Raw genomic sequence first — 24999 nt, forward strand, 5'->3', positions numbered from 1 at the left:
ACAAAAATATATGTTTACATGTGCATGCCACGTGACATTATCAGGATATCATTCCTACTAAATGTTTATCCAAAATGGCATTTAGACTCTATGTTGACTTATAGTTTTAATTAGTTAACATTTGGACTATATTTTGCTGGAACATTCTCATGTACTTTTGGGTTTGTTTGTTTGTTTTCACCTTTCAGGTGTACAAGAATTCCCAGAAAATATAAAGTGCTGTAAGTGTTTAACAATTATTGAAGCCAGTGTCAATCCCATTTCTAAGTGAGTATAAATTATTTAATTTCATTTGCATTTATGTTCCTCTTGGATGATAATATACTAAAATAATGAAATTTATAATAATAAGTGAATAATTGAATCGTAAATGTAGCTTTGATATAGCCTTTAATAAAATGATGGGAAACACATAACCAAGTCAGAATAGTTCTACAAAAGATGATTTAAAACATTGCTGAATAGGAATGGTGCCAACTGGCACAGGATATCATTGTTTTGAAGCAAACTGTGTCATCATTTTTCCAGAGCTCTCAAACTACATTCCATGGATGACCGTCAAAACTAATAAACACTTATTAGTTCTTTTCAGAGTAGGAAATTAGTATTAAGGATCTTATGGAAATTCAAGAGAGTTCAAGACTTTAAAATATTGATAAATAGATTAAGAAATCTGTACAGATCAAAAAATTAAATATGGCTATAAATTGGAAGTATTTGTATATGAGGGATTACAGAAATGGCAAAGAGATCAACCTATGAAGATAGCAGAATAGAAGGTACAAGTGATAAGGATGTTAGGATCAGAGAAGAAGGGTTTTGTGACTTAAGATCTACTAAGGAATTCTATGGAAAAATAAGGTTTTGAGATGACCATGACTCGAGGGTGTGATGTAGTGATAGAGGTCTATGGGATCCAGTAAAGAAATTGTGATGGGAATGGCTTGGGTAAGTCATGAGACTGAATGGAAAAGCATGACGTGGAAATAGAACCTAGAAGGCTATTCACAGTTGTAGTACTGTTTGGGATAGGTTAAAACAAATCTGTGGTATTGAGATGCAGGTAATAAACTTTCCAAGAAAGAAGGTGTTAATTATACCAAACAGACTTTGGGATTTGAGCAAAATCTCTCAGCTCTTTGTCTTCATTAAGCTGGGGAGGCTGGGAAAAAGCTCACTGGGAAGGCATTTAATGAACCGGGTATTGTCTATAAGAAGACAAAGAAGTTAATCAAAGAGAAAGAAGCTGAAGAGAAATTTCATACCAGTGTAGTTGAGGAGAGGGACCTGTCATTTCCTATGGACCATGGCGTAAGGCTGCACATGAGACCAGGGATGAGGCAGAAGTTTAGAAGGAGGTCTTTATGCAAGTGGTTTATGACATAATTTGAGTCCCTTTGTAGAAAGTGTGGAACATCAAACAATAAAATGTGTTTGAACGTTATAGTGTTTCTACCTCAAAAATAGAATATGGAGAGAGAAAACCCAAAACAAAACCCAAAATTCTTTGAGCAAATATGATTTTTTCCAACATGTCCACAAAAATAGATGTTACTACAAACACCTTAACCTGAGTCACATGATCCAGCAGAGATGACAGATTGTTTTGTTTTGTTTTGATTTTTTTCCCTAATTCTTTAGTTCTGATAGTTTCTATAATTTAGGAACCATCGTAGTTCTTTGGTGGTAGAAGCCAGGTGATAAATTATATCTTTTTTTAAAAAAAATACTTTTTTTTTTAAAGATGTTGATGGACCTTTATTTTATTTATTTATTTATATGTGGTGCTGAGAATTGAACCCAGTGGCTCGCACATGCTAGGCAAGTGCTCTGCCACTGAGCCACAGCCCCAGATCCTAAATTATATCTTTACAAAGTTTAAAGACAGTAGTTTTATGGAATGTTTCTGAATTACATTCACATATTCAACTTTTAAAAGATGAAAGACACAACCTGTTTCATTTTTAAAAAGAAGTTTAACGCTGTAAACATTAAGCAGTTTGGGAATTCATAAAATATAACTCAAGAGAAAAGTAAACTTAAGCAGTATATTAATTCTCAAAGTCAGGTTTTTAAAGATATAAGATGCATAAGTAGGTTCATCCACTTTTGGTGTATGAGTCAATGAATTTTAATAAATGTACATAGTCACGTAGCCATCACCAGAACTAGATACAGATGATTTTCAACATCCCAAAAAGTTCCCTAAACCCAATCATACCCTGTAATCTGATTAATATCCCCATAGTTTTACCTTTCCAAAATGTCATATAAATGATATATGTCATATAAATGATATATATCAGATACTTTGGTGTCTTATTTCTTTTACTTAATATATGATTAGGAGATTTGGCTATGGTGTTTCAATAATCAATACTTAATTCCTCTTTATTGGTAGGTAGTATTTCATTGTATGGATAGAACATGATTTGTGTATCTATCTGTTGACAGCCATCTAGGTTGTTTCCACTTTTGGACTACTATGAATACTGCTTATATAAATTAAGTACAGGTGTATGTATGAGTGTGTTTTCTTTTGTATTACATAAATATCTGGGTAATAGAGTACCTGTATGTTTAACCTTATGAGAAACTTCAAAATTGCTTTCCCAAAGAGCTATTAAATTGAGCATTCCCAACAGCAATGTATTAGAGTTTCAGTTATTGTTTGTCTGTGTCCCCATTTGGTGCTATAAGTTTTTATTTTTTTAATTTTAGCCAAACTAGTTAATGTGTTATCTCATTATGGTTTTAATTTACATTTTAAGGCATAATTAGTATCTTGCCTTGTACTTATTTTAAAAATATATTGCTTCTTTTTTAATGATTCCAAATTTTTGTTGACACATTTTTATTACTGAATTAAAAAATTGATAACATATTTTAAATACAAGGCCTTTAGCAGATAAGATATCTGTTAGTGAATATTTGCTCCAATTCTATATCTTATCTCTTTGTGTTCTGAATAGTGTCCTTTAAAGAGAAGTTTTGATTTTGATGAAATCCTATTTAATAATATTTTATGATCTGTGCTCTGTTTTCCTAAGAGCTCTTTGCTAAATTCATAGTTATAACAATTTTGCCTGCACTTTCTTCTGGAACTTTTTATAGCTTAGGTTTTAGATTTTACATTTAAGTCTGTGTTCATTTAAAGTTGACTTTTGCAGATATGTGAGGTTTAAGCACTGTGGTTCACTTCTTTGCACATAGACACCTAGTTGTTCAATACCATTTGTTGGAAACATTATCTTTGCATTATAGAATTATCCTAAGTACTTTTATTGAAAATCAATTGATACATGTTTTGCCCATAGCTGGATTTTCTACTATGTTACATTAATCTATATACTTGTTCTTACCCTACTTCCATGCTGTCTTATCTTTATAGTAAATCCCAAAATCAGGGAATAAGAATCCTTCTTTTACCTTTATTCTTCTTCATCAAAATTGTTTGGACTATTTTATGACCATCACTCTATGTAAATTTTATAATGAGCTTGCCAATTTCTTCAGAGATATAAAATCCTGCTGGCATTTTTATAGTCATTGCCTTGAACCTATAGCTTAATTTGACTCACATTGGTGTCTTTAAAATATTTAGCATTATCTCTGAGCATAGTATAACTACATACTTTTGGAGGGGGAGGGTAATTCTTTTATCAAGGCTTTATGGGTTTCAATATATAAATATTGCACCTTTTATTTATTTTCCTGAACATTTCATGTCATTTGTGCTATTGTAGATTATTTTATTTATAACTCCAATTGTTTATTACTATTATGTATAAATAATTGATTTATATATATCCACCTCATATCCTTCAACTTTAGTCCTAGTGGATTGTTTCTGCAGATTTGAGGGAGATTTTCTATGTAAGCAGTAATGTCATCTGTGAATAAAATAGTTTTATTTTATTATTTTTCATCTGTATGCCATTCATTTTTCTTGCCTTATTATCTTGGCTAGGTCCTCCTTTACACATTGAATACAAGAAGTGAGAACAGAAATCACTGACTTGCTTTCAGTCTTAGTGAGGTAGACTTTCGCTATTATATGTTATTTATTACCTTTTGGCATTTACCAGTCTGTGACCACTACTTGGTTTTAAAGCCACTCCACATTATTAGGAATTAGTTACAGCAGAACCCCATTCCAAGTAGCAAAATCGGTGTTCATTTCCTAATGCTATGTAAGAAATCACCACAAATTTAGCAGCTTAAAACAACACATATTCATTATCTCTCAATTTCAGTGGTTCGGAGTGGTTCAGGAATCTAGGCATGGGTTCCCTGCTTCATGGTTTCACCAGACTGTAATCAAGGTATGAGTTGAGCTGTATTCTCAACAAGAGACTTGCTGGAGAACAATACAAGTCAGAATCCAACTTACTTTGTTGACAAGTTCATTTCCTCATTGTTATAAAGCTGTACAGCCTAGCTTTACCCTAGTTGTCAGCTAGAGGCTACTCTTGGGACCTGAAGGCTGTATATAGTTCCCTGCCACATAATCCTTTCCACAGGCAGCTCACAGCAGGAAGTTTGCTTCTTTAAGGACAACAATTGAGTAAGAGTGAGTATTCTGGTAAGATTGAGTCTTCTAATATAACATAGTCATGGTAGTGTACAATTTGCCACATTCTGTTGATTAGTAGCAAATCATAGGTCCTACCAACAATCAAATGGGGATGCTTAAAGCATGAACATCAGGAGGTGAGGATCAAGGGGGCCACCAGAGAAAGTATTCATCACACCTTTTATGTCTGTTTTGCTGACAGTTTTTTTATCATCAATGGTTGCTGAATATTTTCAGTCACCTTTTTGACATCTATTGACATAAGCATATGGTTTTTCTCCACTTGTCTGATCATAAGATGATTGGCATTGATTTTTTTTTACATCAACCTGACTTTATATTGCAGGGATACACTCCACTTGGTCAAGAAGTATTATTCATTTTTCTGTATCAATTGCTGTAATATTTATTGATGGTTTTTCCGTCTATATTCATGAGGCATATTCTTCTGAAGTTCCTTTTCTTGTAATTTCTTTGCCTGGTTTTGCCTATCAGGGTAAAACTTCATAAAATGAATTGGAAAATGTTCTGTTCTATTTTCCATAAGAAATTGTATAGAATTTGGTATTTTTCCTTATTAAATATTGGCAGATTTTGTCAGTGCAGCCATTCAGGCCTGCAGTTTTCATTATAAGAATGTTTTTTATTGCAAATTGAATTTTCATAATAACTGTATGGTACTTCAAACTACCTGTTTCTTTTTAAGTGACCTTTACTACTTTGTGTTTTGAGAGAAATTGCATACTTCATGTAAGTTTTAAAAAAAATTGTCATATTATTTTTCTCCCTGAAGAAGAATTTTATTTTATTTATTTTTTATTTATATATGATAGTGGAATGCATTACAATTCTTATTACACATATAGAGCACAATTTTTCATATCTCTGATTATATACAAAGTATATTCACACCAATTTGTCTCTTCATACCTGTACTTTGGATAATAATGATCATCACGTTCCACTATCATTTCTAACCCCATGCCCCCTACCTTCCCCTCCAACCTCTCTGCCCTATCTAGAGTTCTTCATTGTCATTATTTTTCATAACATTTTTTTTATTGGGCCTTTGATATCTGTGAATTATCTAGTGATTCCCTTTCATTCCTGGTAGTATGTCTTCTTTCAAGTTTTGTTTGATCACACTGACTAGAGATTTATCAATTGTACTGATCTATTTTAAAAAGTATATTTGGTTCTATTGAAATTTATGTATTGTTTTTCTGTTATTTCCTTTGCCCTAAAATATTTATGAAGTAGCAACTCATGGAAATTCTGGAATATAAAATCTATAGGTCTGAGTGTAATTATTTCAGTTTTAATTTTAGATGTAAACCTCTTAAGTCACTGGAGAATATCATCACAATTAAAACTTAAAGTAACTATTAAATAAGAAAAGCAAAGGCTGTTATTAATGAGAACCTACAGTATCTAAGGTTCTTATACACAATAATTTCTTTTAATTTTTTCAATAGCTACATTATATAGATAAATATTATTACTAACTTTTTGCTGAAAGGAATGCATGAAGCTAGTATTTAAATTCCTAGTTTCTCCTCAATATATTCTACCATATCTGAACATTTTTATTTGGTATAAATTTAAAGGTGTACTTAGAAATTTTGAAATATTCATGATGTTCAACAAGGAGGAAATTATTATAAATTTGGTACATCTGCTGGGTGAATATGAAGGTTATATGTAGGAGAGCATTTTTCACTACCCACCCACATCAACTCCCTTCACTCTTCTTGAACAACTATAATACTAACTTCTTCTTAGCCTTCAACAGCATCCTAGTTTGAGTTATGAATTATGTAGTCACTGTTTAGACAGTGAAATTAAAAGTTGAATTATAAATAAAAATAATGATATACGTTTGCAGTAATGTTAAAACACTAAGAAATTTGAAATACATGAAATGGTAATCATGGTCATGAGAAGGTGGTGGATATGAGTAATATTTGATTTTCTGAATGTTCTATTCATTTTATAATTTTAAGCCTGGAATGAAAATATTTAGAGTAAAATGACTTTCTATTTAGAGTAGAAACTTTAACATTGGTTTCTTAATCCCAATATATTAAAAAAATCAATTTCATGTGGCTTAACTATTGTATTAGACGTCAGACACCTGAAATGTTTTCATTTAACTTCTAAAGAAAATGCAACAGGAAGATATAAATGTTGAAACAAGGGTGTCTCCAGCCAATATTAATGTGCTTATCTCAGTAATGAAAATAAGCACTTATAAACGTTTTTAAAATAGCTGGGTCAGGTGATGATCACCTGTAATCCCAGCTACTCTACTCTGGAGGCTGAGGCAGGAGGATGGCAAGTTGGAGGCCAGGCTGGACAACTTAATGAGAGCCTGACTCAAAATTGAAACAACTGCGCATGTAGCGCACAGGTAGAGCACTTGCCTAACATGAAAAAGGCTCTGGATTTCATCTCCAGTACCACTGAAAAAGGAAAAAAAGGGGGGGGGGCATTAAAAGAGTACTCTAGTTAATATGAAAAGATTAGAATAAAAACAATGCTAAGGAAAAGTAGTATAATTCTCTTGTTTCCTGATTCTTACTGTGGGACAGGTAACCATTTAATTATTGGAGCAAATCTGAAGAATGGATATTATCATTTCACAAATAAAGAAACTAAGCTTTACAAAGTTAGGTAATATGCAAAAGCCACATATATAATAATTGAAAGATCTGTAATTCAAACCAGGTCTTGGAGCATTAGTGCCCATTTGCTTAACTGCTAAACTGTATGGGTATCTATTTCTCCTTTCTTTTTTATAGATTGAATATATTATTTTAAGTTTAGGGAATTCATAACAAGAAAGTGTTTACTTAATAGAGAAAATTATCAATTTATGAAATACATTCTTTGGAATTTTTAACAAATCAGTCAAATGTTGAAAACCATCAAATCATTTTGGGGTAGTAAAATTATTTCATTATTGAGAGCTCCTTCCTTATTATAAAATATTGTATTTCCTTTATAGTCTGGAAGAGGTTAAAGGGGATAAAGGGAAACATAACTGCTATCTTTATCAAGTGTACCTAGCTTGCTAGGAAATACCTTCTTCCTCATAATTCCCCAGACATTCCTCTGAAAAAGATGATACTGTTAAGTGGGGCCCCTGTCCCAATTAGACACTACAAAATTGTAGCATAAAGTTAATAAAGAAAGTTGAATATCTGCTTAAGCAAACTTATTAACTCTATTTATCAATAATATCTAATCTATTTTTATTGCCAATTATTTTCCCAATACAACATTAGATGTTTAGAACATTCTTTATCTTTAAATAATTTATAATTCATCCTTCCTAGAAATGGAAAATTCCCAATACTAGCATAAAGCATCATTGGTATAAGCCCTGTACTACATCTGTAAACAGAGTTCTCCTATAAGTAAAAAAGCCTTAATTTTGAATCTCAGCACAGAGTAACCATCAAAATGAATTAGATTTTAAAAATACAGAGCTACTAAATAAGGCAATATGTGTGTACGTATATCCTTAAGTTTACATTTTTAAAGAAGGAGAGCTCAATATAGAATATCAGCACATATTTACTATAACCAGGCTGAAAAAATTATTTTATTTTGTATTCTGGTGTTTCATGTAATTTATTTTTGGTAGTCTAATTTTGCAGTTTTAACCTGAAAAACTTGTGGTCAATTTTTAAGCTCTAAAAGAATGTTTTGTATAAAAATCCAGATTTTTTTGAGGCATTAAACATTGTCAGAGTAACAGCATTAAAGAAATAGATTTTGATCAAATAAATGATACAATACCATTTTGTGCATATAGAGAAAGAATAGTGGACTGAGAAAAGCCAGGTGGTTCTGTCTCTATAACTATAAAATTAGTATTTTTAAATCTTTTTTACTAATTAGTAGTGCCATTTTTAAAGTCAATTTTCAGATTAATATTTTTCACTTTCTACTTTTACATATATTTCATTGAACTGTTTTTGAAAAGTCATAAATAAGTCCTTTCTATGAATGACCCTAGGAAATAAGATAATAGGATAGTAAATGTCAATTAAAATCTGTGTTAGCGGTCTCAGCGACTCAGGAGACTGAGGCAGAAGGATTAAGACTAGCCTCAACTAGTTGGCAGAGCTCTAAGCAATTTAATGAGACCCTGTCTCAAAATTAAAAAATAAAAAAGGCTGGGGATGTGGTTTAGTGGTTAAGCACCCATGGGTTCAATCCCCAGTACCAAAAAAAAAAAAAAAAAAAAAGATCTGTGCCATTATCATAAAAACTATCATTCTATTAGAGCTCTGATATTATTGCAACAAAGGAAAACACAGAGAAAAATAATTATTTACCACAGATTTTTTTTTTCGTGCCATAGGATCAAATTCAAAACTTTGAGTTGAGAATTCAAGGTCCTGTAAATCCTATCCCCTATCCATGATCTCAAAACTTAACCCCCATCCCCAATACTCTCATGAACAAAGTATTCAATTTAGAACTCATCTTTCTGTCACCCATCTCAAATATCTTCTTACCTCTACAGTATAACACCCCTACACACACACACACTTTTCCTCTGCCTCCTGTTTCTTTCTCTTATGCTTTCATGAATCCTTTCTCTCTCGAAGAGCAAATTTATGGAAACATTCTCTATGAAGCCATATTCAAATAAGACAACTTCAATATACAAAACAGAATAAGACGTTTGCAGCAAAAAAATAACCAATATAACATTGGTGTCCTGAAAATGTATTAGTAATTGTTAAAAGAGAGGATAAGAATATTCGTTGTGTTTAATATGTATTCCCTGAAGCAGATGTATAGAAATGAATGCAGGCTGTATAAACAGGAGGCAGTATATTCAGGAGGTAACCTTTGGAATTGCCTGTTGAGGGTGTCATTAGTCTGTTTACTAGTGTAGGTCCCTGAGTTTTGATCTCTTGGAACAGTGCAAATCTCCCATGGAGTTGTCAAACACAGTGAGTGGGGGAGCCCAGTTATTATTGCTGTAATCAGTAGCTGCTATCTGCTTCTGAGGGGTTTTGATTCTCTGGGATTGTGAATGAGCAGAGCAGATTCCAACAGCTGAAGACCAGCAGGGGACAAGGGGCTAGTAGTCAGTGTGCGCTACAGTGAAAAGCCTGGGAGAGTGGGTGGGGCACCAGTAGAAAAAAATGGACAAAACAAATAAACATGTTTTTCACAGAAAACATAAATTCCTCGTAAAATAGTGAGACAAGATGTGGTGAATTAATCAGGGAAATAGTTATTATTATTGTTTTACATTTACAAAATTGACAAAGGAAAGGGTTAAGAAGGACATGAGGAGGAGAAGTTCTTGTTCAATAATGGTTGTGTTATAAATAGATGAAACTGCTTTGAATAAAATCTGGCTATCTATAATGAGATTAAATATTTTCTGTGACCCAGTGATGTCACTCTTAGGAATGTAATGTGGGTAAACCTCTTCTAAAGGTACACTAGAATATATGTTCAACAGTATTCACAGAAGTTAGTGTTTGTAATCACAAAGCAAAATTAGGAACAAGTGTAATGTTCATTAGAAGGAGAGAATAGTACATAAATTGTGGCATATAAATATAATGGCATAGTATGCTATGATGGCCATTTACATTAAAATGGATGAATTTGAAAAAAATCTAATGCTGATTTTAAATGTCTCTAGAAATGTACACAGTATGACTTGATTTATGTAATGTGAAGGAAAAAACATGCAAAACCACACAATGTTTCTTTTTTACATAATAAAATAGTTGTATAGTAAAGTTCTTAAAAAGCAAAATAATTAACATCATTTGGGAATTTGTGGAGCAAATCAGAAGATGTAATCAAGGAGTAGTACTCAGAGGGTATCCCCCACACACACACTTCTTTTATTGGTGCATTATAACTGCACATACAGATGTGATTTGTTGTTATATATTAATACATACACAAAATATAGCAATATAATTTGGACCATATCACCCCTAGAGCTGTCCGCCTCCCTCTGCACCTCTCACCCTGGATTTCTTTTCTCTACTGATCTCTCTTTGATTTTCATGAGATTCGCCTTTCTATTCCTTTTCCTCTCTAGCTTTCACATGTGAGAGAAAACATACAACTCTTGACCTTCTGAATTTGACATATTTCATTTAACATGATGATCTCTAGTTTCATTAATTTTCTTGCAAATTACATAATGTTTTTTTAATGGCTGAATGAAATTCCATTCTGTATATATATCACATTTTGTTAACCATTTATCCACTGATGGACATCGTAGCTAGTTCCATAGTTTGGCTGTTGTGAAATATGCTGCTATAAACAATGGGTGTGCATATATCACTGATATCTTTAATTCTTTAATTCTTCAGAATAAATGCCAGGGAGTGGTATAGCTGGGTCATATGTTACTGCCATGCTTAACCCTTTTGAGGAGCTTCTATATTAATTTCCATAGTGGTTGTACTAATTTACAGTCCCATCTACAGTGTAAAAGTTTTCTTTTTCTCCATATCCTCTCCAGCATTTATGGTTATTTGTATTCTTGATGACTGACATTCTGACTTGAGTGAGAAGAAATCTCAGGGTAGTTTCGATTTGCATTTCCCTAATTGATAATAATGTTGAACATTTTTTTCATGTATTTGTTGGCCATTTTTAGTTCTTCTTTAAGAAGTGCCTGTTTAATTCATTTGCCTACTCATTAATTTGGTTATTTGATTTTGGTGTGTTGTTTTTTGAGTTTTTTTTTTTTTGTATTGGGATATTAATCCTCTGTCAGAAGAGTAGCTAGCAAAGATTTTCTCCCATTCTGTAGGTTCTCTCTTCACATTCCTAATTGTCACCTTTTCTTGCAGAAGCTTTTTAATTTGATGCCATCCCATTTATTCATTCTTTGTATTATTTCCTGAGCTTTAAGGGTCTTATTGAGGAAGTCATTGCCTGCTCCTTTTGTGCTGCAGTGTTGAAACCCAGAGTATCTCTATTTTTCATTCTAATATATACATGCATATGTTCAGTTATGTATAGAAAATGTTTCATAACAAAGATTGAGCCGAAGAAGGGAAATCATGAAATGAAACTCAGATACAATGTCCCAGGAGTAGGAGAATCAGGAAAACTGTTGTGCTAGGAAGCAAATAAGGCAAGAGCAGTCAACGATGGCAACTATTGCTAGGCTGTGTGGGGTACAGAACAAAATGAAGCTAATGGAATTGGGACTTAAGAGGTCATTGGAGCCTTTGATGAGGGACAGGTTTAGTAATAGAGTTGGGGTACATGCCAAGAAACAATGATTTGAGGAGTAGTAAAAAGCAATGAACACCAGCAGCTCTTTAAACAATTTTGGCAGAAAATCTAAGGAAGGAGATAGGTAATAATTTGAGCACAAGGCAAATTTGAATGCTATTTAGATGTATTTTATGAAAGAACATAATCTGGACTAAACTGCAGATATGTATTAAAATTGCTTAAATAGAAATTTACTTACAGGAAACTATTCAATATTGTTCCAAAAAAAAAAACAAATTCTGGAGAGTCTAATCTTTTCTAGTGAAGAAGATATAATGTTTTAAATAATTACCTCATTTCGTTTCTAAAATTTCCCCCCAAAAAATATTTTATTAATTTCGAATGCCTCTTATACCCTCTGTGGTTCTTGTTTAATTGCCTTTCAATGTTCTTTCTCATTTTTCACAAACACGAATTAGATTAAACTGAATCATAATATGTAAGCACGTTGGGCCTACATTAAAGAAATTGTTAGTAAAGCTGTGAGCTTATTCCTTCTTTTTTCAGACAGGGTAACTTTCTTCATCTTGGTAACAAATTATAGACAAATTTTGATGATTAAATGAAATCATCAAATATATTCCATATTCTTGCCTAACTATATACATGAATGTTCTATTGAGAAAGTAATGCTAATCTTAAAATTGAAAAGAAAACATGACATACAATTTGAGAGTTCCATAAAAATATATATATATATATATATATGTCTTGACTGGCATGCATGAAGTTAGGCCAGCTGTAGGAGATGCTGTCACTAACTTTAGCAGTGACATAAATCTCAGTATAGGAGAGCAGCACGGAAGTGGGTGAATGCCATTTATTTTAATAACAGACAAAATTTTCAAGCTGTAACAACATGCTCAATAAATTCTTCCATTACTGTGATACCAAAGGAGAGTTAGAAAATGTATTACATATCTATTTTTTCTTTTCAGAGATATATATTTTTGCTCTGTTTCTATAGCAACACTGATCCAGTGACTAAAACTTTAACTCCCTTTTAGACTCCCTGATGGCTTCACTCAGCTTCTAAACCTGACCCAGCTCTACCTGAATGACGCCTTTCTTGAGTTTCTTCCAGCCAATTTTGGAAGGTAAGGCTAAGAAATATGAATTATGCAATTTTATTTCATATTCAGTAAGTGCTTTGTGAGCTCCAGCAGATGAGGTTTCAAAAGTGACAGTTGTGATTAAAGATAGAGCTCATTATTATACAATAAATAAGACTTAATTAATGAAACTTTCTGAAAAAATAAAATTAGGTCTTCACATAGCATTAATAATCAAATAAATTCTAGATAAATTAGGGAGTTAAAAATAAAGTCAAAAATTATCTGGAAAAACAATGCAGATGAATATTTATCACTCTTGAGTTATGAAATACCTTTATAGGTACAGAAGTAAAGGAAAATATCATAAGTGGGATAGATAGATTTGACCAATTACTTTTAAAATAAAATAAACCAGAAAGCCAAAATTTAAGGAAAATAATGAAGTATGAAAGTATTTTCATTATATATTTTTAAAATTATTTATTCCTTAATATATAAATAATTCTTACAAATGAATATGAAGAGAAAGTTCTTGAGGGAAAATGGATAATTGCCAGGCACAAGCCATTTATAATAAACATACAAATGACAATTGAACATATGAAAAATGCTTATTTTCACAATTAATAAATATAATACAAATTAAAATGAACATAAAGGGTCTTTGTGTCCTAGTATATTGCAAAAACTTTCTTGAGTATGAGGAGAGAAATAACCTCACGCTTTGCTCATGGAACTGGGAGACTGTTATACTTCATGTGGGGCAGCAGGCTTTAAAAGCCTTGAAAATATTTACAACAACTGCTTTTGTAATTCATTTCTAGAAGTCTCTTATACCACCATCAAATATCACACTAGGATTTACAGACAAGTATATTTATCATTACTGACAAAATGAAAACAGGGGATCACACATCTGTCTGAGATTGGCTAGATATATTATGGTTTATCCCAATGATAATACTATGTAACAATTAGTAATCTCACTTTAGGAAAACATTTTTCAAAAGTCCCTACAATAAATCTAGGAGTGTATTATAACAAAAATACATAAACTAATTTTCCACTGTGAGTATGCATGAAATAAGGGGCTGGTTACTCTGAAGTGAAATTTTGGGTAACTTCAATTTTCATTTACATATTTTTAAAAATATTTTCCAGGTGCTCTGCAATGAATTTTTATGTAAAAGATATATCTTAAGAGTCAAAACATTTTAATTTCACTGTCAACTGAATTTTTCCAAATAATTACCTTTGAAATTGTTCAAACAATAGGTCAAGCATAATTGAATACCTATATGTTGACAGAAGCAGGTTGTTGACCTTAAGATCTCAGTGTAATGATGAAGTCACTCAACCTGCAGTAGCCTCCGTTCACATACAGAGAGCACAGGAGCGATTCCCAGACTCCTTCACTTTTGTGAATCACAATATTACAACAGCTGCAAGCACCATGTACTTGGGCAGGGTTTAAAACTCACAGATTTTTTTAAAAAGTGTTTGCCTGGCTTCTAAGTGTGAATTGGAACATCACCATCTATCCATATAAACTAGAATTGCCCTTCTGGTACTGATCACAACACTACAATATGCTTTTGAATTCCCAAATCATAAAATATTTAATTATCACCCTAAGACAATTTTTCTCTCGAATATTTGTCAGTTCTCTTTTGTCCTAAAGTGAGGACAAGATATAGGAGAAAAGAAAATACAATACTCATACCCAAACTAGAATTAGGATTTAAGTTTTGGATAAATTGTGTGTCAGAATATACTATTTCATTATTATAATCTAAAGTTTTTAAAAATCATCTCAGTATGGGGCTGGAGTTGTGGCTCAGTGGTAGAGCACTTGTCTAGCATATGTAAGGCACTGGGTTCAAGCCTCAGCACCACAAATAAATAAATAAATGAATAAAATAAAATTCCATCAACATCTTAAAAAATTAAAAATAAATAAAATTATCTGAGTAGTTTAACAAAAGGAAGCTTAAGTTCCCTTTTAAAACCTAATATTCTGCACTCCTAAAAGCCAAAATCAGTCCCATAATATCATCATACTAGTGTAATTGTCTAAAAGATTTGAAGTACATAAATGTGTAAGAAACATTTTTATTGGTGATATACCCATTATCTGACAAACTGCATTACTGTATTCCATTTTGAGATTGATTTGTGCAATTAAAATTAAATTAGAAACTTAATAGGAGGCAAGACAAACAGGGAAAGGAAAAGAGACCTAGAGGACTACCTAAAAGCATAATAAATACAGGTTGATATCTGTGAAATAGTTCAAATAATGAAATATTCCTAGAGTAGAAAGAATTGAGAGAATTCAATTAATACCTGTTTCAAAGTAACCCCATCGAGTACCCTTTAAGCTCAATATGGACATGAATAGTAATAGTGTGTTCCAGACTGCAGACCTTAACAAGCAAGATGCATTCCTAATCACAACCATCACCCCAGCAACAGGAGCTATGAACACCTCTCAGCCTCTTCACATGATTTCTCCAACCCCAGCATTGTCTTAGGGGTTGACAACACAGATTTTGAAATGAATGCCCCTCTGGAAATGTTAAAACGTGTACCTTAGCATCAGTAAAATATGGTATGCTATAGCATTTTCTCATCTTTCCATTGTGTAATTAATGAAATAAGCAATTATTAATATTTTTAAAACCTCTTCTAGGAATTATGCTTCGCATGTATTATATCATTTAATGTTTTAAACCCCATGAATTTGGGCTGGGGATGTGGCTCAAGCGGTAGTGCGCTCTCCTGGCGTGTGTGCGGCCCGGGTTCGATCCTCAGCACCACATACAAACAAAGAAGTTGTGTCCACCAAAAACTAAATAAATAAATAAATATTTAAAAATTCTCTCTCTCTCTCTTTAAAATAAATAAATAAATAAATAAATAAATAAACCCCATGAATTTGATACTATTATCACACACTTGGAGATGAAGAAACTGAACTCAGAAGGCGTTAATTAATTTGCAGTGTCACAGAGGTAGAATATGAAACACTGTAACTTTGCTCAGATCTGTTTTACTGCAAAATCCAAGTTGTTGGTTTGTTTGATTGTTTTGTTTTTGCTTATTATTTCTGATCTATGTCATTTTCTTTTCAAGTCCATTTATGGTCTCTTGGGGAAATGAATTGCTATATTCCAGTGAATACAGCACCTAGTATTTAGTATGTATTCAAATCTCTCTTCAATGCATGAGATTAAATATAACACTCAGTATGTTTTTATAAAACATTAGAAATTTAGAACACTGGGATTCAAAGATATCTTTGAAATATCTTTACTTTTAGAAAAGTGATTTGACATTGACCAATGTTGATGTGATCTTATTCATCATCAATTTGCATATCTCTTCAAAATCTGGAACCATAGTAAAAAATATTTCAACATAGCTATTTGCATAATAATAATAATAATTGATGTTCCATTATAGCAACTTTTTATTCTAAAAGAGTAAAAATGTATTTTTTTCCATAGGCTTGTCAAATTGCGAATCTTGGAGCTAAGAGAAAATCACTTGAAAACTCTACCAAAGTAAGTTATTGTGTATTTTCTAAATTTTGAATTGTGATTTTGGGCTACAAGGGAAAATAGCTACTTGATTTTATTTAGGTTGTTTTACCATTATTCTATAAATTCTTCCTTGTCTGCTTTTTTCTTCCTTTCCTTGGTAAGAAGGAGAAAGTATGAATATTTTTATTCTTCCTGTATAGTACTACTATATGAGATTTGTATTAAATTAGAATGTATAGTGTCCTATAAAATGGTATCATTACAAGTAAGATGGGAAGAGTCCATTTAAGGTTCTCATGGCAAAAAAAAAAACACTAGCCAAAAAATTATTGCACTAAAACCTATGAAACTGTCATTTTTATATCTGAAAAATGACAGTTTCACAGGGTTTAATTTAAAAGAATGCTTACTTCTGCAAGTTAATTTATGAGTTGTGATATTTTTCAGTTTTTAAATCAAGACTATGCCAGAAATTTTTAGAAAAAAAGTTGAAAAATTCTTAAGAAATCTAAAGTGTTTTAGCAAAAATGAAAAAGTTATATATTCTTGAAATTTTTTCCTTTTTACTAGTGTATTTAAAATTTGTTTTATGTAACTATACAGGATATTAAAGTGAGAACTAGTATCCAGTATCTAACACAGTGTTTAATTTAATAAAATGCATTGTTTCACCTTGCTTTCCTTTATTCATGTCTAACAATAGAATTTTGTGTTGTCATAATTATTTTTGAAAATCAAAAATTATTTATGATAAATAAATATGACATATGTTATGATTAAAATAGGTACTATATTGCTATTATTACCTTCTTTTAGAATTACAGAAAAATCTTAAGAATAGTGATTGATTTTCTTTTCAACGGGACTTAGACACATTCCTCTGCTGAACCAAAACTTAATCTTATTTTTTCCCCTAAGCAAACTATACTGAATTTCATTGTTTCTAAAAATCAATATTTCAATAACGCATCTTCAAGTTAAAAGCATGGTATGATTTATGAAAATTTAGTTCTTGCAAAATAGTCACTTAATTATGATAACTTTTGAAAATGATATGGAATTCATTTAAATATATATGTAGAGGATGCATCTGTGCATTCCTCCATAAGAAGAAGGCAGAGAGAGGAGGAAACTGCTCTGTATCTCAATACCTGGCACTTTTGAGTAATACAATTTTCTAAGGCAGAGCATCATGCCTGGGTCTAACTCAAGACACTTTACCCAAGTTGGAAGATATGTTAGTTTTGCATTATTGTGACAGATGCCTGAGATAAACAACCTAAAAGGAGGAAATTTAAAGTAGAAACATGGCTGATTGGAAGCTAAACCAAAATGAAGGAACATTTGTTCTTTTCAACTAAATATATACATTTAGTTGAAGGATAAAATACTGAGAATGGAGGAGAGTCTACACTGCTCTCAAGAAAAGGCCTTGATTTCAAATATAAAATAAACCAGGCATAAGTTGTCAGATATTTTTAATATTTTTTAAAATATCCTTCATTGGTCTTTGTGTAAGAATATCTCAGGGTCAAGGAATCTGGGAGAGGCTGGATGTAGGTAATACTGTCTCACAATCTTACAGTCCAGCTGTGATTCTGCCATCTAATTTGCTTCAAATCTCACTCAAGCATTGTTTGGCACATGTGTTTTTCAGTTATCATAGGGTAGAGGCTTTAGTTCTGGGCTTTGCCCATGGACTTTTCTATAGGGCTATTCTCAGTTTGGGATCTTGTTTCTCCCAGAGCAGATGACAACAGAAAAAGAATCCAAGACAGGGCTTTGGTCCTTTTACAGTCTGATCTCAGAAGTGACACACCGTGACTTCTGCCATATGTTGTTTGTCCAGAGATTAGATCTGGCATAGTGTGCAGAATTGCATGAATGTGAATTCCTGGAGAAGGGGTTGGTTGGGGCCATTGTAGAAGTTCCTACCATGTCTGGTGCTTATGTCTCTAGTCTAGAAATTCAATTTGGGCAGTACACCAGATGTATCAGATACACAAAGAGGGCTCACAAGTCAAGTTCATGATGAATTTTCATCTTAGCACAGTATTTCCTCTTTACCAGAAATCTTCAGTTGTGCTGTTGTTGCTCCTGAAAAAAACAAACAAACAAAAAATGAATTTGTTCCCATTATAAAGCCTTTACAATGGTTGCTTCTCTATCTAGAGTTCTCTTCATGGTAGGTCTTCCTTAGGATTCATGTTTTTCTTTAAAGGTTGCCTCCTCAGAGGCCTTCCCCAATCATGTCATATAAAATTGTGTCCTCAGTCTTTATACCATTTCACTATTCCTTTTGATTTTCTTCACAATATTTATTATTCTCTGAATTATGCTGACTCTTTGTTTATTTGGAGATTACCTCCTCAGAAAAATATCAGCTCCATTAAAAAGAGACTTATTTTCTGTGTTGTCACTGCTGATTCTGCAGTGCTGGGAACATTGTAGGCACTCAGTAAACTGAGCAAAATGCTGATGAATTGATTCACAATGAAAATGTTCGTGTGACCTGGATAGTTTGTGTCACTTGATTATTTTACCCCTTGGAAAAGTGTATGGGAAAAGGAATATATCAAATAAATCTTTGGTGAATATAATGAAATCAGATAAGGACAAGTGATTGGAGGGTCTCAATGGTCCATAGCTGACATTTGAATTTTAAATCACCTAATCCTCCTCCTCCTCCTTTTCCTCCTCCTCCACTTTCTCCTCCTACTCCTTCCCCTTGTCCTCCTCCTCCCCCTTGTCCTCCTCCTCCTCCTCCTCTTCCTTCTTCTTCTTCCTCTCTCTCTCTCTCTTCCAATTTAGACAATATTTAATTCATGATAAGGGAAGAAAATAACTTGAAATTAATAAAACAATATTTATAATGTTAAAGGAAATCCAAAAGCATTGTAACATATTTACTTGCTTATTTATTAGAATGAGACACATTAAGTCAAGACAAGAGTGAAAAACTAATGATTTTTAACAATAAATTTCCACAAAATTAACAAAAAAGCATATAAATGGTTAGTAATGGTGGTAGAGTTATCTTTAAATAAAACCATTCCACATTTGTGAGAAGAATTTTTCTATTATCTTGAAGTTCAAATAGGGCTATAACTATTTATTAAGGCTATAACTAACTTTGTTTCAACTCGCACTAACATGTATTATGTAAATGCACATGTTAGAGTTGTGAAAATATGAAGTAATATGAAGAGAGAGATACAAAGATTAGGTTAATATTAATGTTCATATTTTCCCACCTGTAATGTACCAAGGAGTGAAGCATATTTCAGTCTGCCATTATAAAACACTAAGAGGAATGTTTAAAATATGCTCCAGAAAGGTTACTTGGCCCATATCAGTAAATGGAGTAAAGCCCGATGAACATATCTAAAATGGAAAAAAAAAATCCAATGACTTTGATGGATAAGAAACATTTGTGGTTATAGAAAAGACAATACAAAGTGGAGAGAGAAGTCAGAGGCAGTGGCAACCTCTTTGGGGTCAAGGACCATTATGAGAATCTAAAATAAAGCTATAGACTCTGAAAAAATGTTAATTTTGAAATGCCATTCTCTTTCCAATATTTTCATGGTCCATTGTTAACTTTCATATTTATATTTTCACGTAGAAGTAAAATATTTGCCTTTTTTATAAAAGGGATCATTTTAACATTCTGTTACTAATATAGTCACTCAAGAAGAGAAGATTTTGTTGAGCAAATTTTCCTTTGGGTTGTTAATAGGATTATATTTTATTATTGTCTAATGAAATCTTGAACTTTCCTTAGTAATAAATAATTTAAAGAAAATTTGAAGAAATTGTCTTTTGAGTTGTTAATAGGACTAAATTTTATTATCAATGAAGTTCTGGTGTTTCCTTAGTAAAAAATCACTATGGAATAATTTAAGGGACATTTTCCCAAGTACAATCATAAATGATAATTTGAAACTACTAAACAATGTAGATATCTACTAAATGATGTGTTTATTATTTATATGATTTCATTTCTTGGGCATCATTTCTTTTATTAAGTGACATTCCCCCTGAAAATAGATTCAGAAACTTTCCAGCTTGTGAACACCTAGGAATCCTTGGCCAGCTGACAGAACTTTGGTGGGTCTGAGGATTAGACGGAGGCAATGTCTTACTGTTAACTTCCTGATTTGAATGGTTGTATTTTGGATGCATAGGAGAATGTGTTTATTTTTAGGAAACACACATTGCGATATTGGAAAATGATGTGGTACCAGCTTAATGATTTATTCTCAAAGTCATTCTTCAAAGAATAACTTTTATAATATTTTGAACTTTTGTGTAATTTTATAATTTCTAACAAAATTTTTTATCTATTTTATTATTAGTTATTATTATCAATATAATTAAGTAAAGTTCATAAATTAATATGGATTATGAACTGGATAGATATGACTCATTTTCTGCTCTCACCTCAGTGTCCTAGGAATGAATTTATCTTATTTGGCATTATAGTACTATTTTTAGTTATTTCAATGAAATATATCAATAGATTCCTTACTGCTATTGTAACAAAAATTTCATTGTCAAGCATAGCTTACTGAATGACTTTTCAATGTTGCTATTCCCTCTGATTTTGTAATTCTGTATTGTAACTGTAATGCATAATATGTGTTTTTATAATAATATTACCTTGTGCTTTTACCAATGTGTATCAAGTTACAAGTCATGGTATTTTGCTGAACTAATAGCACTATCCCATTCTGGGATGTGTTTATCAAACTGACAATACAACAACCTAACTAATCAAGGGTGACCATATTAGTACTCTCTGGGTTTATAGAATTGTACATTGAATTAGTTATTTTCACCATACCTTCTAACTTGATGCTTTATTTTCACTTCAAGGAAATGAGCAATATTATGACATCTGCATTTAAAAGTATAATGCTTTATAATGATGTAATTATTAGAATCTCTTCTAAACTATCAAATTATACTTTCCATAGAGTCACAAAAGGAAAGATTATGAGCTGTCTGTCCTGTGAGCTGATTATACTTCTTTTTAACCTTCTACTTTCATCATAAAATTGAGAACATTATGGTTAGCCCAGATACAAGTCCAGTGAGGGGCGGAGGGGCGGAGGGCACAAAAGCCAAATAACACTGTGATAACAAATCGCTCTTTTCAGAGTCTTTAATCAATAGCTTCTTTGATCCCGGATGATTACATTTACCAAAAGATGAAAACTGCTGCCTGTTGTAATAGTGAGGTTGAAAGCTACGGCTTCTGTTTCATGAGATCTCAAGGCTTCGGCTCTCAAAGAACAATTAGCCTGTACTCTTGGTCCTTTCTCATCAGAGAAGAGCCATAATGTCCTTGAGCCGGTGTATGATTTTCTGCCAAACCTGGATTTGTACTCAGGCCCTTGTGACTGATTTTTTTGAGCTATTTACCTTCTCTGAACCTCCGTGATCTTATTTTAAGTGTACTGTGTGTCATTAACTGTTTGAAGTTGCAAAATATATTTTGGGTAATAGTTGATGAAAATATCTTGTTATCATTTAGAGCCAGGAAAAATTTTAAACAAAATAGCTATGTACTGGCACTTTTAAAATTTGTGTGTGTTCAAAAACTGGCATGAATTGTATATTTTTATTTTACCTCTTAAAAGTATCTTTATCATAAGCAGGGTGGTAATTTTTTAGGATTTTTTTCCTAATAAAAATCTTAATAGTATATGACACTGTTTTCTTATTTTTCTAGTAGTATTTAATGAGAATCACACAGATAATTGTCTCTAATCCTCAATAAAGTATATAAAAGGTTTATATTTAATAATTAAATCTTAAAGATTTGTGTTTTCATTTTACAATTGGTAATTCCTTTGGGTAAGTTGAACCTAGATAGTACAGACATTGTAAAACTGAACAGCAACATTCAAGCAGCATCAGGAAGGGCCCATAATCAATATTTGTGTCTTATGTACTTTTACAAACTTATTCATTACCTATTTTCACATTCAAACAACCTAAGGTGAATGATTGCCCCTTTATAACCTCTGTATAAACTCACCATCTTTACTAAAGGCTCATTTTGAACATCATACGAATACTGACTTTTGTCTCTTTGTCTCAGGCCAGAAAAATATACAAAGTACCTAGTTCACAGATCTGCTCCTGAAGTCTCAGGTGCTGCCTCTGTGCTGATGAATTGCCAACACTTACATCCAGCCTGAGCTTTCAACCCCAATTCCATTTCCACATTCCAATAGCCAAGTCTCAATTGGAACATGCACCATATGTCAAAACCTAAATCCTCCTTGTCCCTGTCCTCTGCCCACCACCCCACTACAAAACAAAGCCAAACTTCCCAATGACGGCATCATTCAGCTTACCACAGAAATAAGAGATATCGATCCATTTTTTCTTTCCTACTACCAGCTAGTCTCTGACCCTTAAGTCAAATCTGAGTGCTCTTTCCTTCTCACTGGTATCACCCTACTTGAGTTTCCTATTAATACTTGTCTTTGCCTTGGACAATTCTTCCTCCCTCTGGCCTCTCATTAGAATCCATCCTCCTTTTTGCTGTCAGAGCTCCCTTACTAAAACATACCATGAAACAGGTCGATTTAAAAATTCACAATGACTGCTCAAGGTATTCAAAAAACTGACACATGAAGACCCATCTTTGGTTCGAAGTCAACAATTCTTGCTTTATTATCTTTCAATATTTTCACCATCCCACAGGGTCTCTGCCACATCCAGTACACAATGCAGCTTTGTATCTCTCAGCATCTTTCTCGGGAACTTCCCTTTATTGTGGGAAAAACCCTAAATCATCCTATGATTTTCCCATCACTTTTGTCATGAAATTAACCACAAGTTCTATATTTTGGGTGGTAGCTTGGAAATTATGCTAGAATTTGTTCAGGGCAAAGTTTCCACTGAAATTTTTATCTGATTATACTCTTATTCAGAAATCTAATAAGCTTAATTCTGTGATTTTTTTTGTCTTGAATATATTATCTAAGGCTCTAATTCCATCATCCAACTGCCAAGTAAGCAATTGCTGCATGATGTATCTTCCCTTCCGAGTTACAGATTTTGAGTCTCCCATCTGAGTTACAGGCTCAGCAACAGTGGACACTCCCTAGGTATCAGTGTATTGATTTTCACTTGGGCCCTTCTGTAATTAGAAGCAGGAAAAAAAACTGAATTTAGCAAACATATGTTATTATAGCATTTTTTGAGATTTCCCTACCACCCAAGCTGTGATTTTTATTTTTAAAAAGCACTCTTCATGAATATACAACAAACAACTACCTATCATTGGTATTTGGTTCAATAAGAAATGCTGAAAGAGGTGAAATGTATCCAACTCTACATAGATTTTCCACTTCTTTTCTCCGTTTTCCTCTCTACTCAAGTCAGGGTTATTTCAGGTCCTTCAGTATGCAAAACACATCTTTAAAAAGCTTGATTTTCTGCTGAACAGATGCAAGGGGAATATTTCTAAATTGCTATAGTTCTTCACAGTTTCTGTGACATTTAAGATCCAATGCCTGAGCAATATTTAAAATAAAAATTCACCTAAGATATTAATTTCATGATTTTAATTTCTTTGTATGCATATTTTATATTTCCTTTTGTTAACATGAGATTTTTAACTTATTCTTTTATGGCTTTTCAACACTATGATTTCTTACCTGTCAAATCACTTCTCCACTATGTTTAGTTTTACATCATTTATACTCAAAAGGACCCAGAACCTTCACCTAACTACATTGTAATTCTATTACTTTCTCTTTAAATTTAAACTTTATTCATAAATTTAATAGGACTTCTCTTCATATTTACTACATAATAGTGATCTTTTCTAGTTATAAAATAAATGCTCTATAATTTTATGAGCAAAATTAGAAATAAAATTAATCAGATTTAAAGGCTATGACAGTTATCAAGCATTAGCTGACGTTCAATCTGAAAAGATGACATAGAATATATTATGCTATGTGGGTTGGTTAAAAATTAATAATTGCACTCTCCATTGAGGAAATGTTCATGGGGATTTTAGATAAATGAATTATTTTGTGTTTTACTTACATTAAAATGTTATTGAGGCTATTTATTGACTCCTCCAGCTATAATGAAACATTTCTAAATTAAACATATCTCTAAAAGCAAAAATTTCATTTTGCTTAAATGTTTCATGCAATTTCCAAAGAAAACCAAATAGCATTTCTCATATTACAGATAATCATAAAAGGACATCTCTTACATTATTACATTCATTTAAATGGATAAAGATTTTAAAATATACAAAATCATTTTATAAAATGTCTGATACCTAAAGGGTCTATTTAAGAGAGAACATAAAATGAAAAATCTCTAATTTCCCATTGCTCATACAATAACATCTAAAACAGTAAACCCGGCATTCAAGACCCTTATAATTTGACTCTCTGCCTTCCCTCCTGCCGTTTTCCACTGAATTTTCTGAAAATGTCTTTTTATTTTTGTACCTCTTTACACACACTAAAAATATCTTTCTTCATAAAAT

At 32.2% G+C, this 24999-nt stretch overlaps 1 protein-coding gene across 2 annotated transcripts in view; it reads left to right on the plus strand.

Annotated features, from left to right (window-relative positions):
• Positions 1–24999, plus strand: part of Lrrc7 (leucine rich repeat containing 7) — a 420763-nt gene that overhangs the window by 151343 nt on the left and 244421 nt on the right. For both annotated transcript variants that reach the window (XM_077791099.1, XM_077791100.1), the window contains exons 4-6: positions 189–267; positions 12874–12963; positions 16431–16487. In XM_077791099.1, the coding sequence (XP_077647225.1) occupies positions 189–267; positions 12874–12963; positions 16431–16487 (226 nt within the window). The remainder of the gene's footprint in view (positions 1–188; positions 268–12873; positions 12964–16430; positions 16488–24999) is intronic.

The sequence above is a fragment of the Urocitellus parryii genome, chromosome 11 (genome assembly GCF_045843805.1).
Source record: "Urocitellus parryii isolate mUroPar1 chromosome 11, mUroPar1.hap1, whole genome shotgun sequence".
Classification (NCBI taxonomy): Eukaryota; Metazoa; Chordata; class Mammalia; order Rodentia; family Sciuridae; genus Urocitellus; species Urocitellus parryii.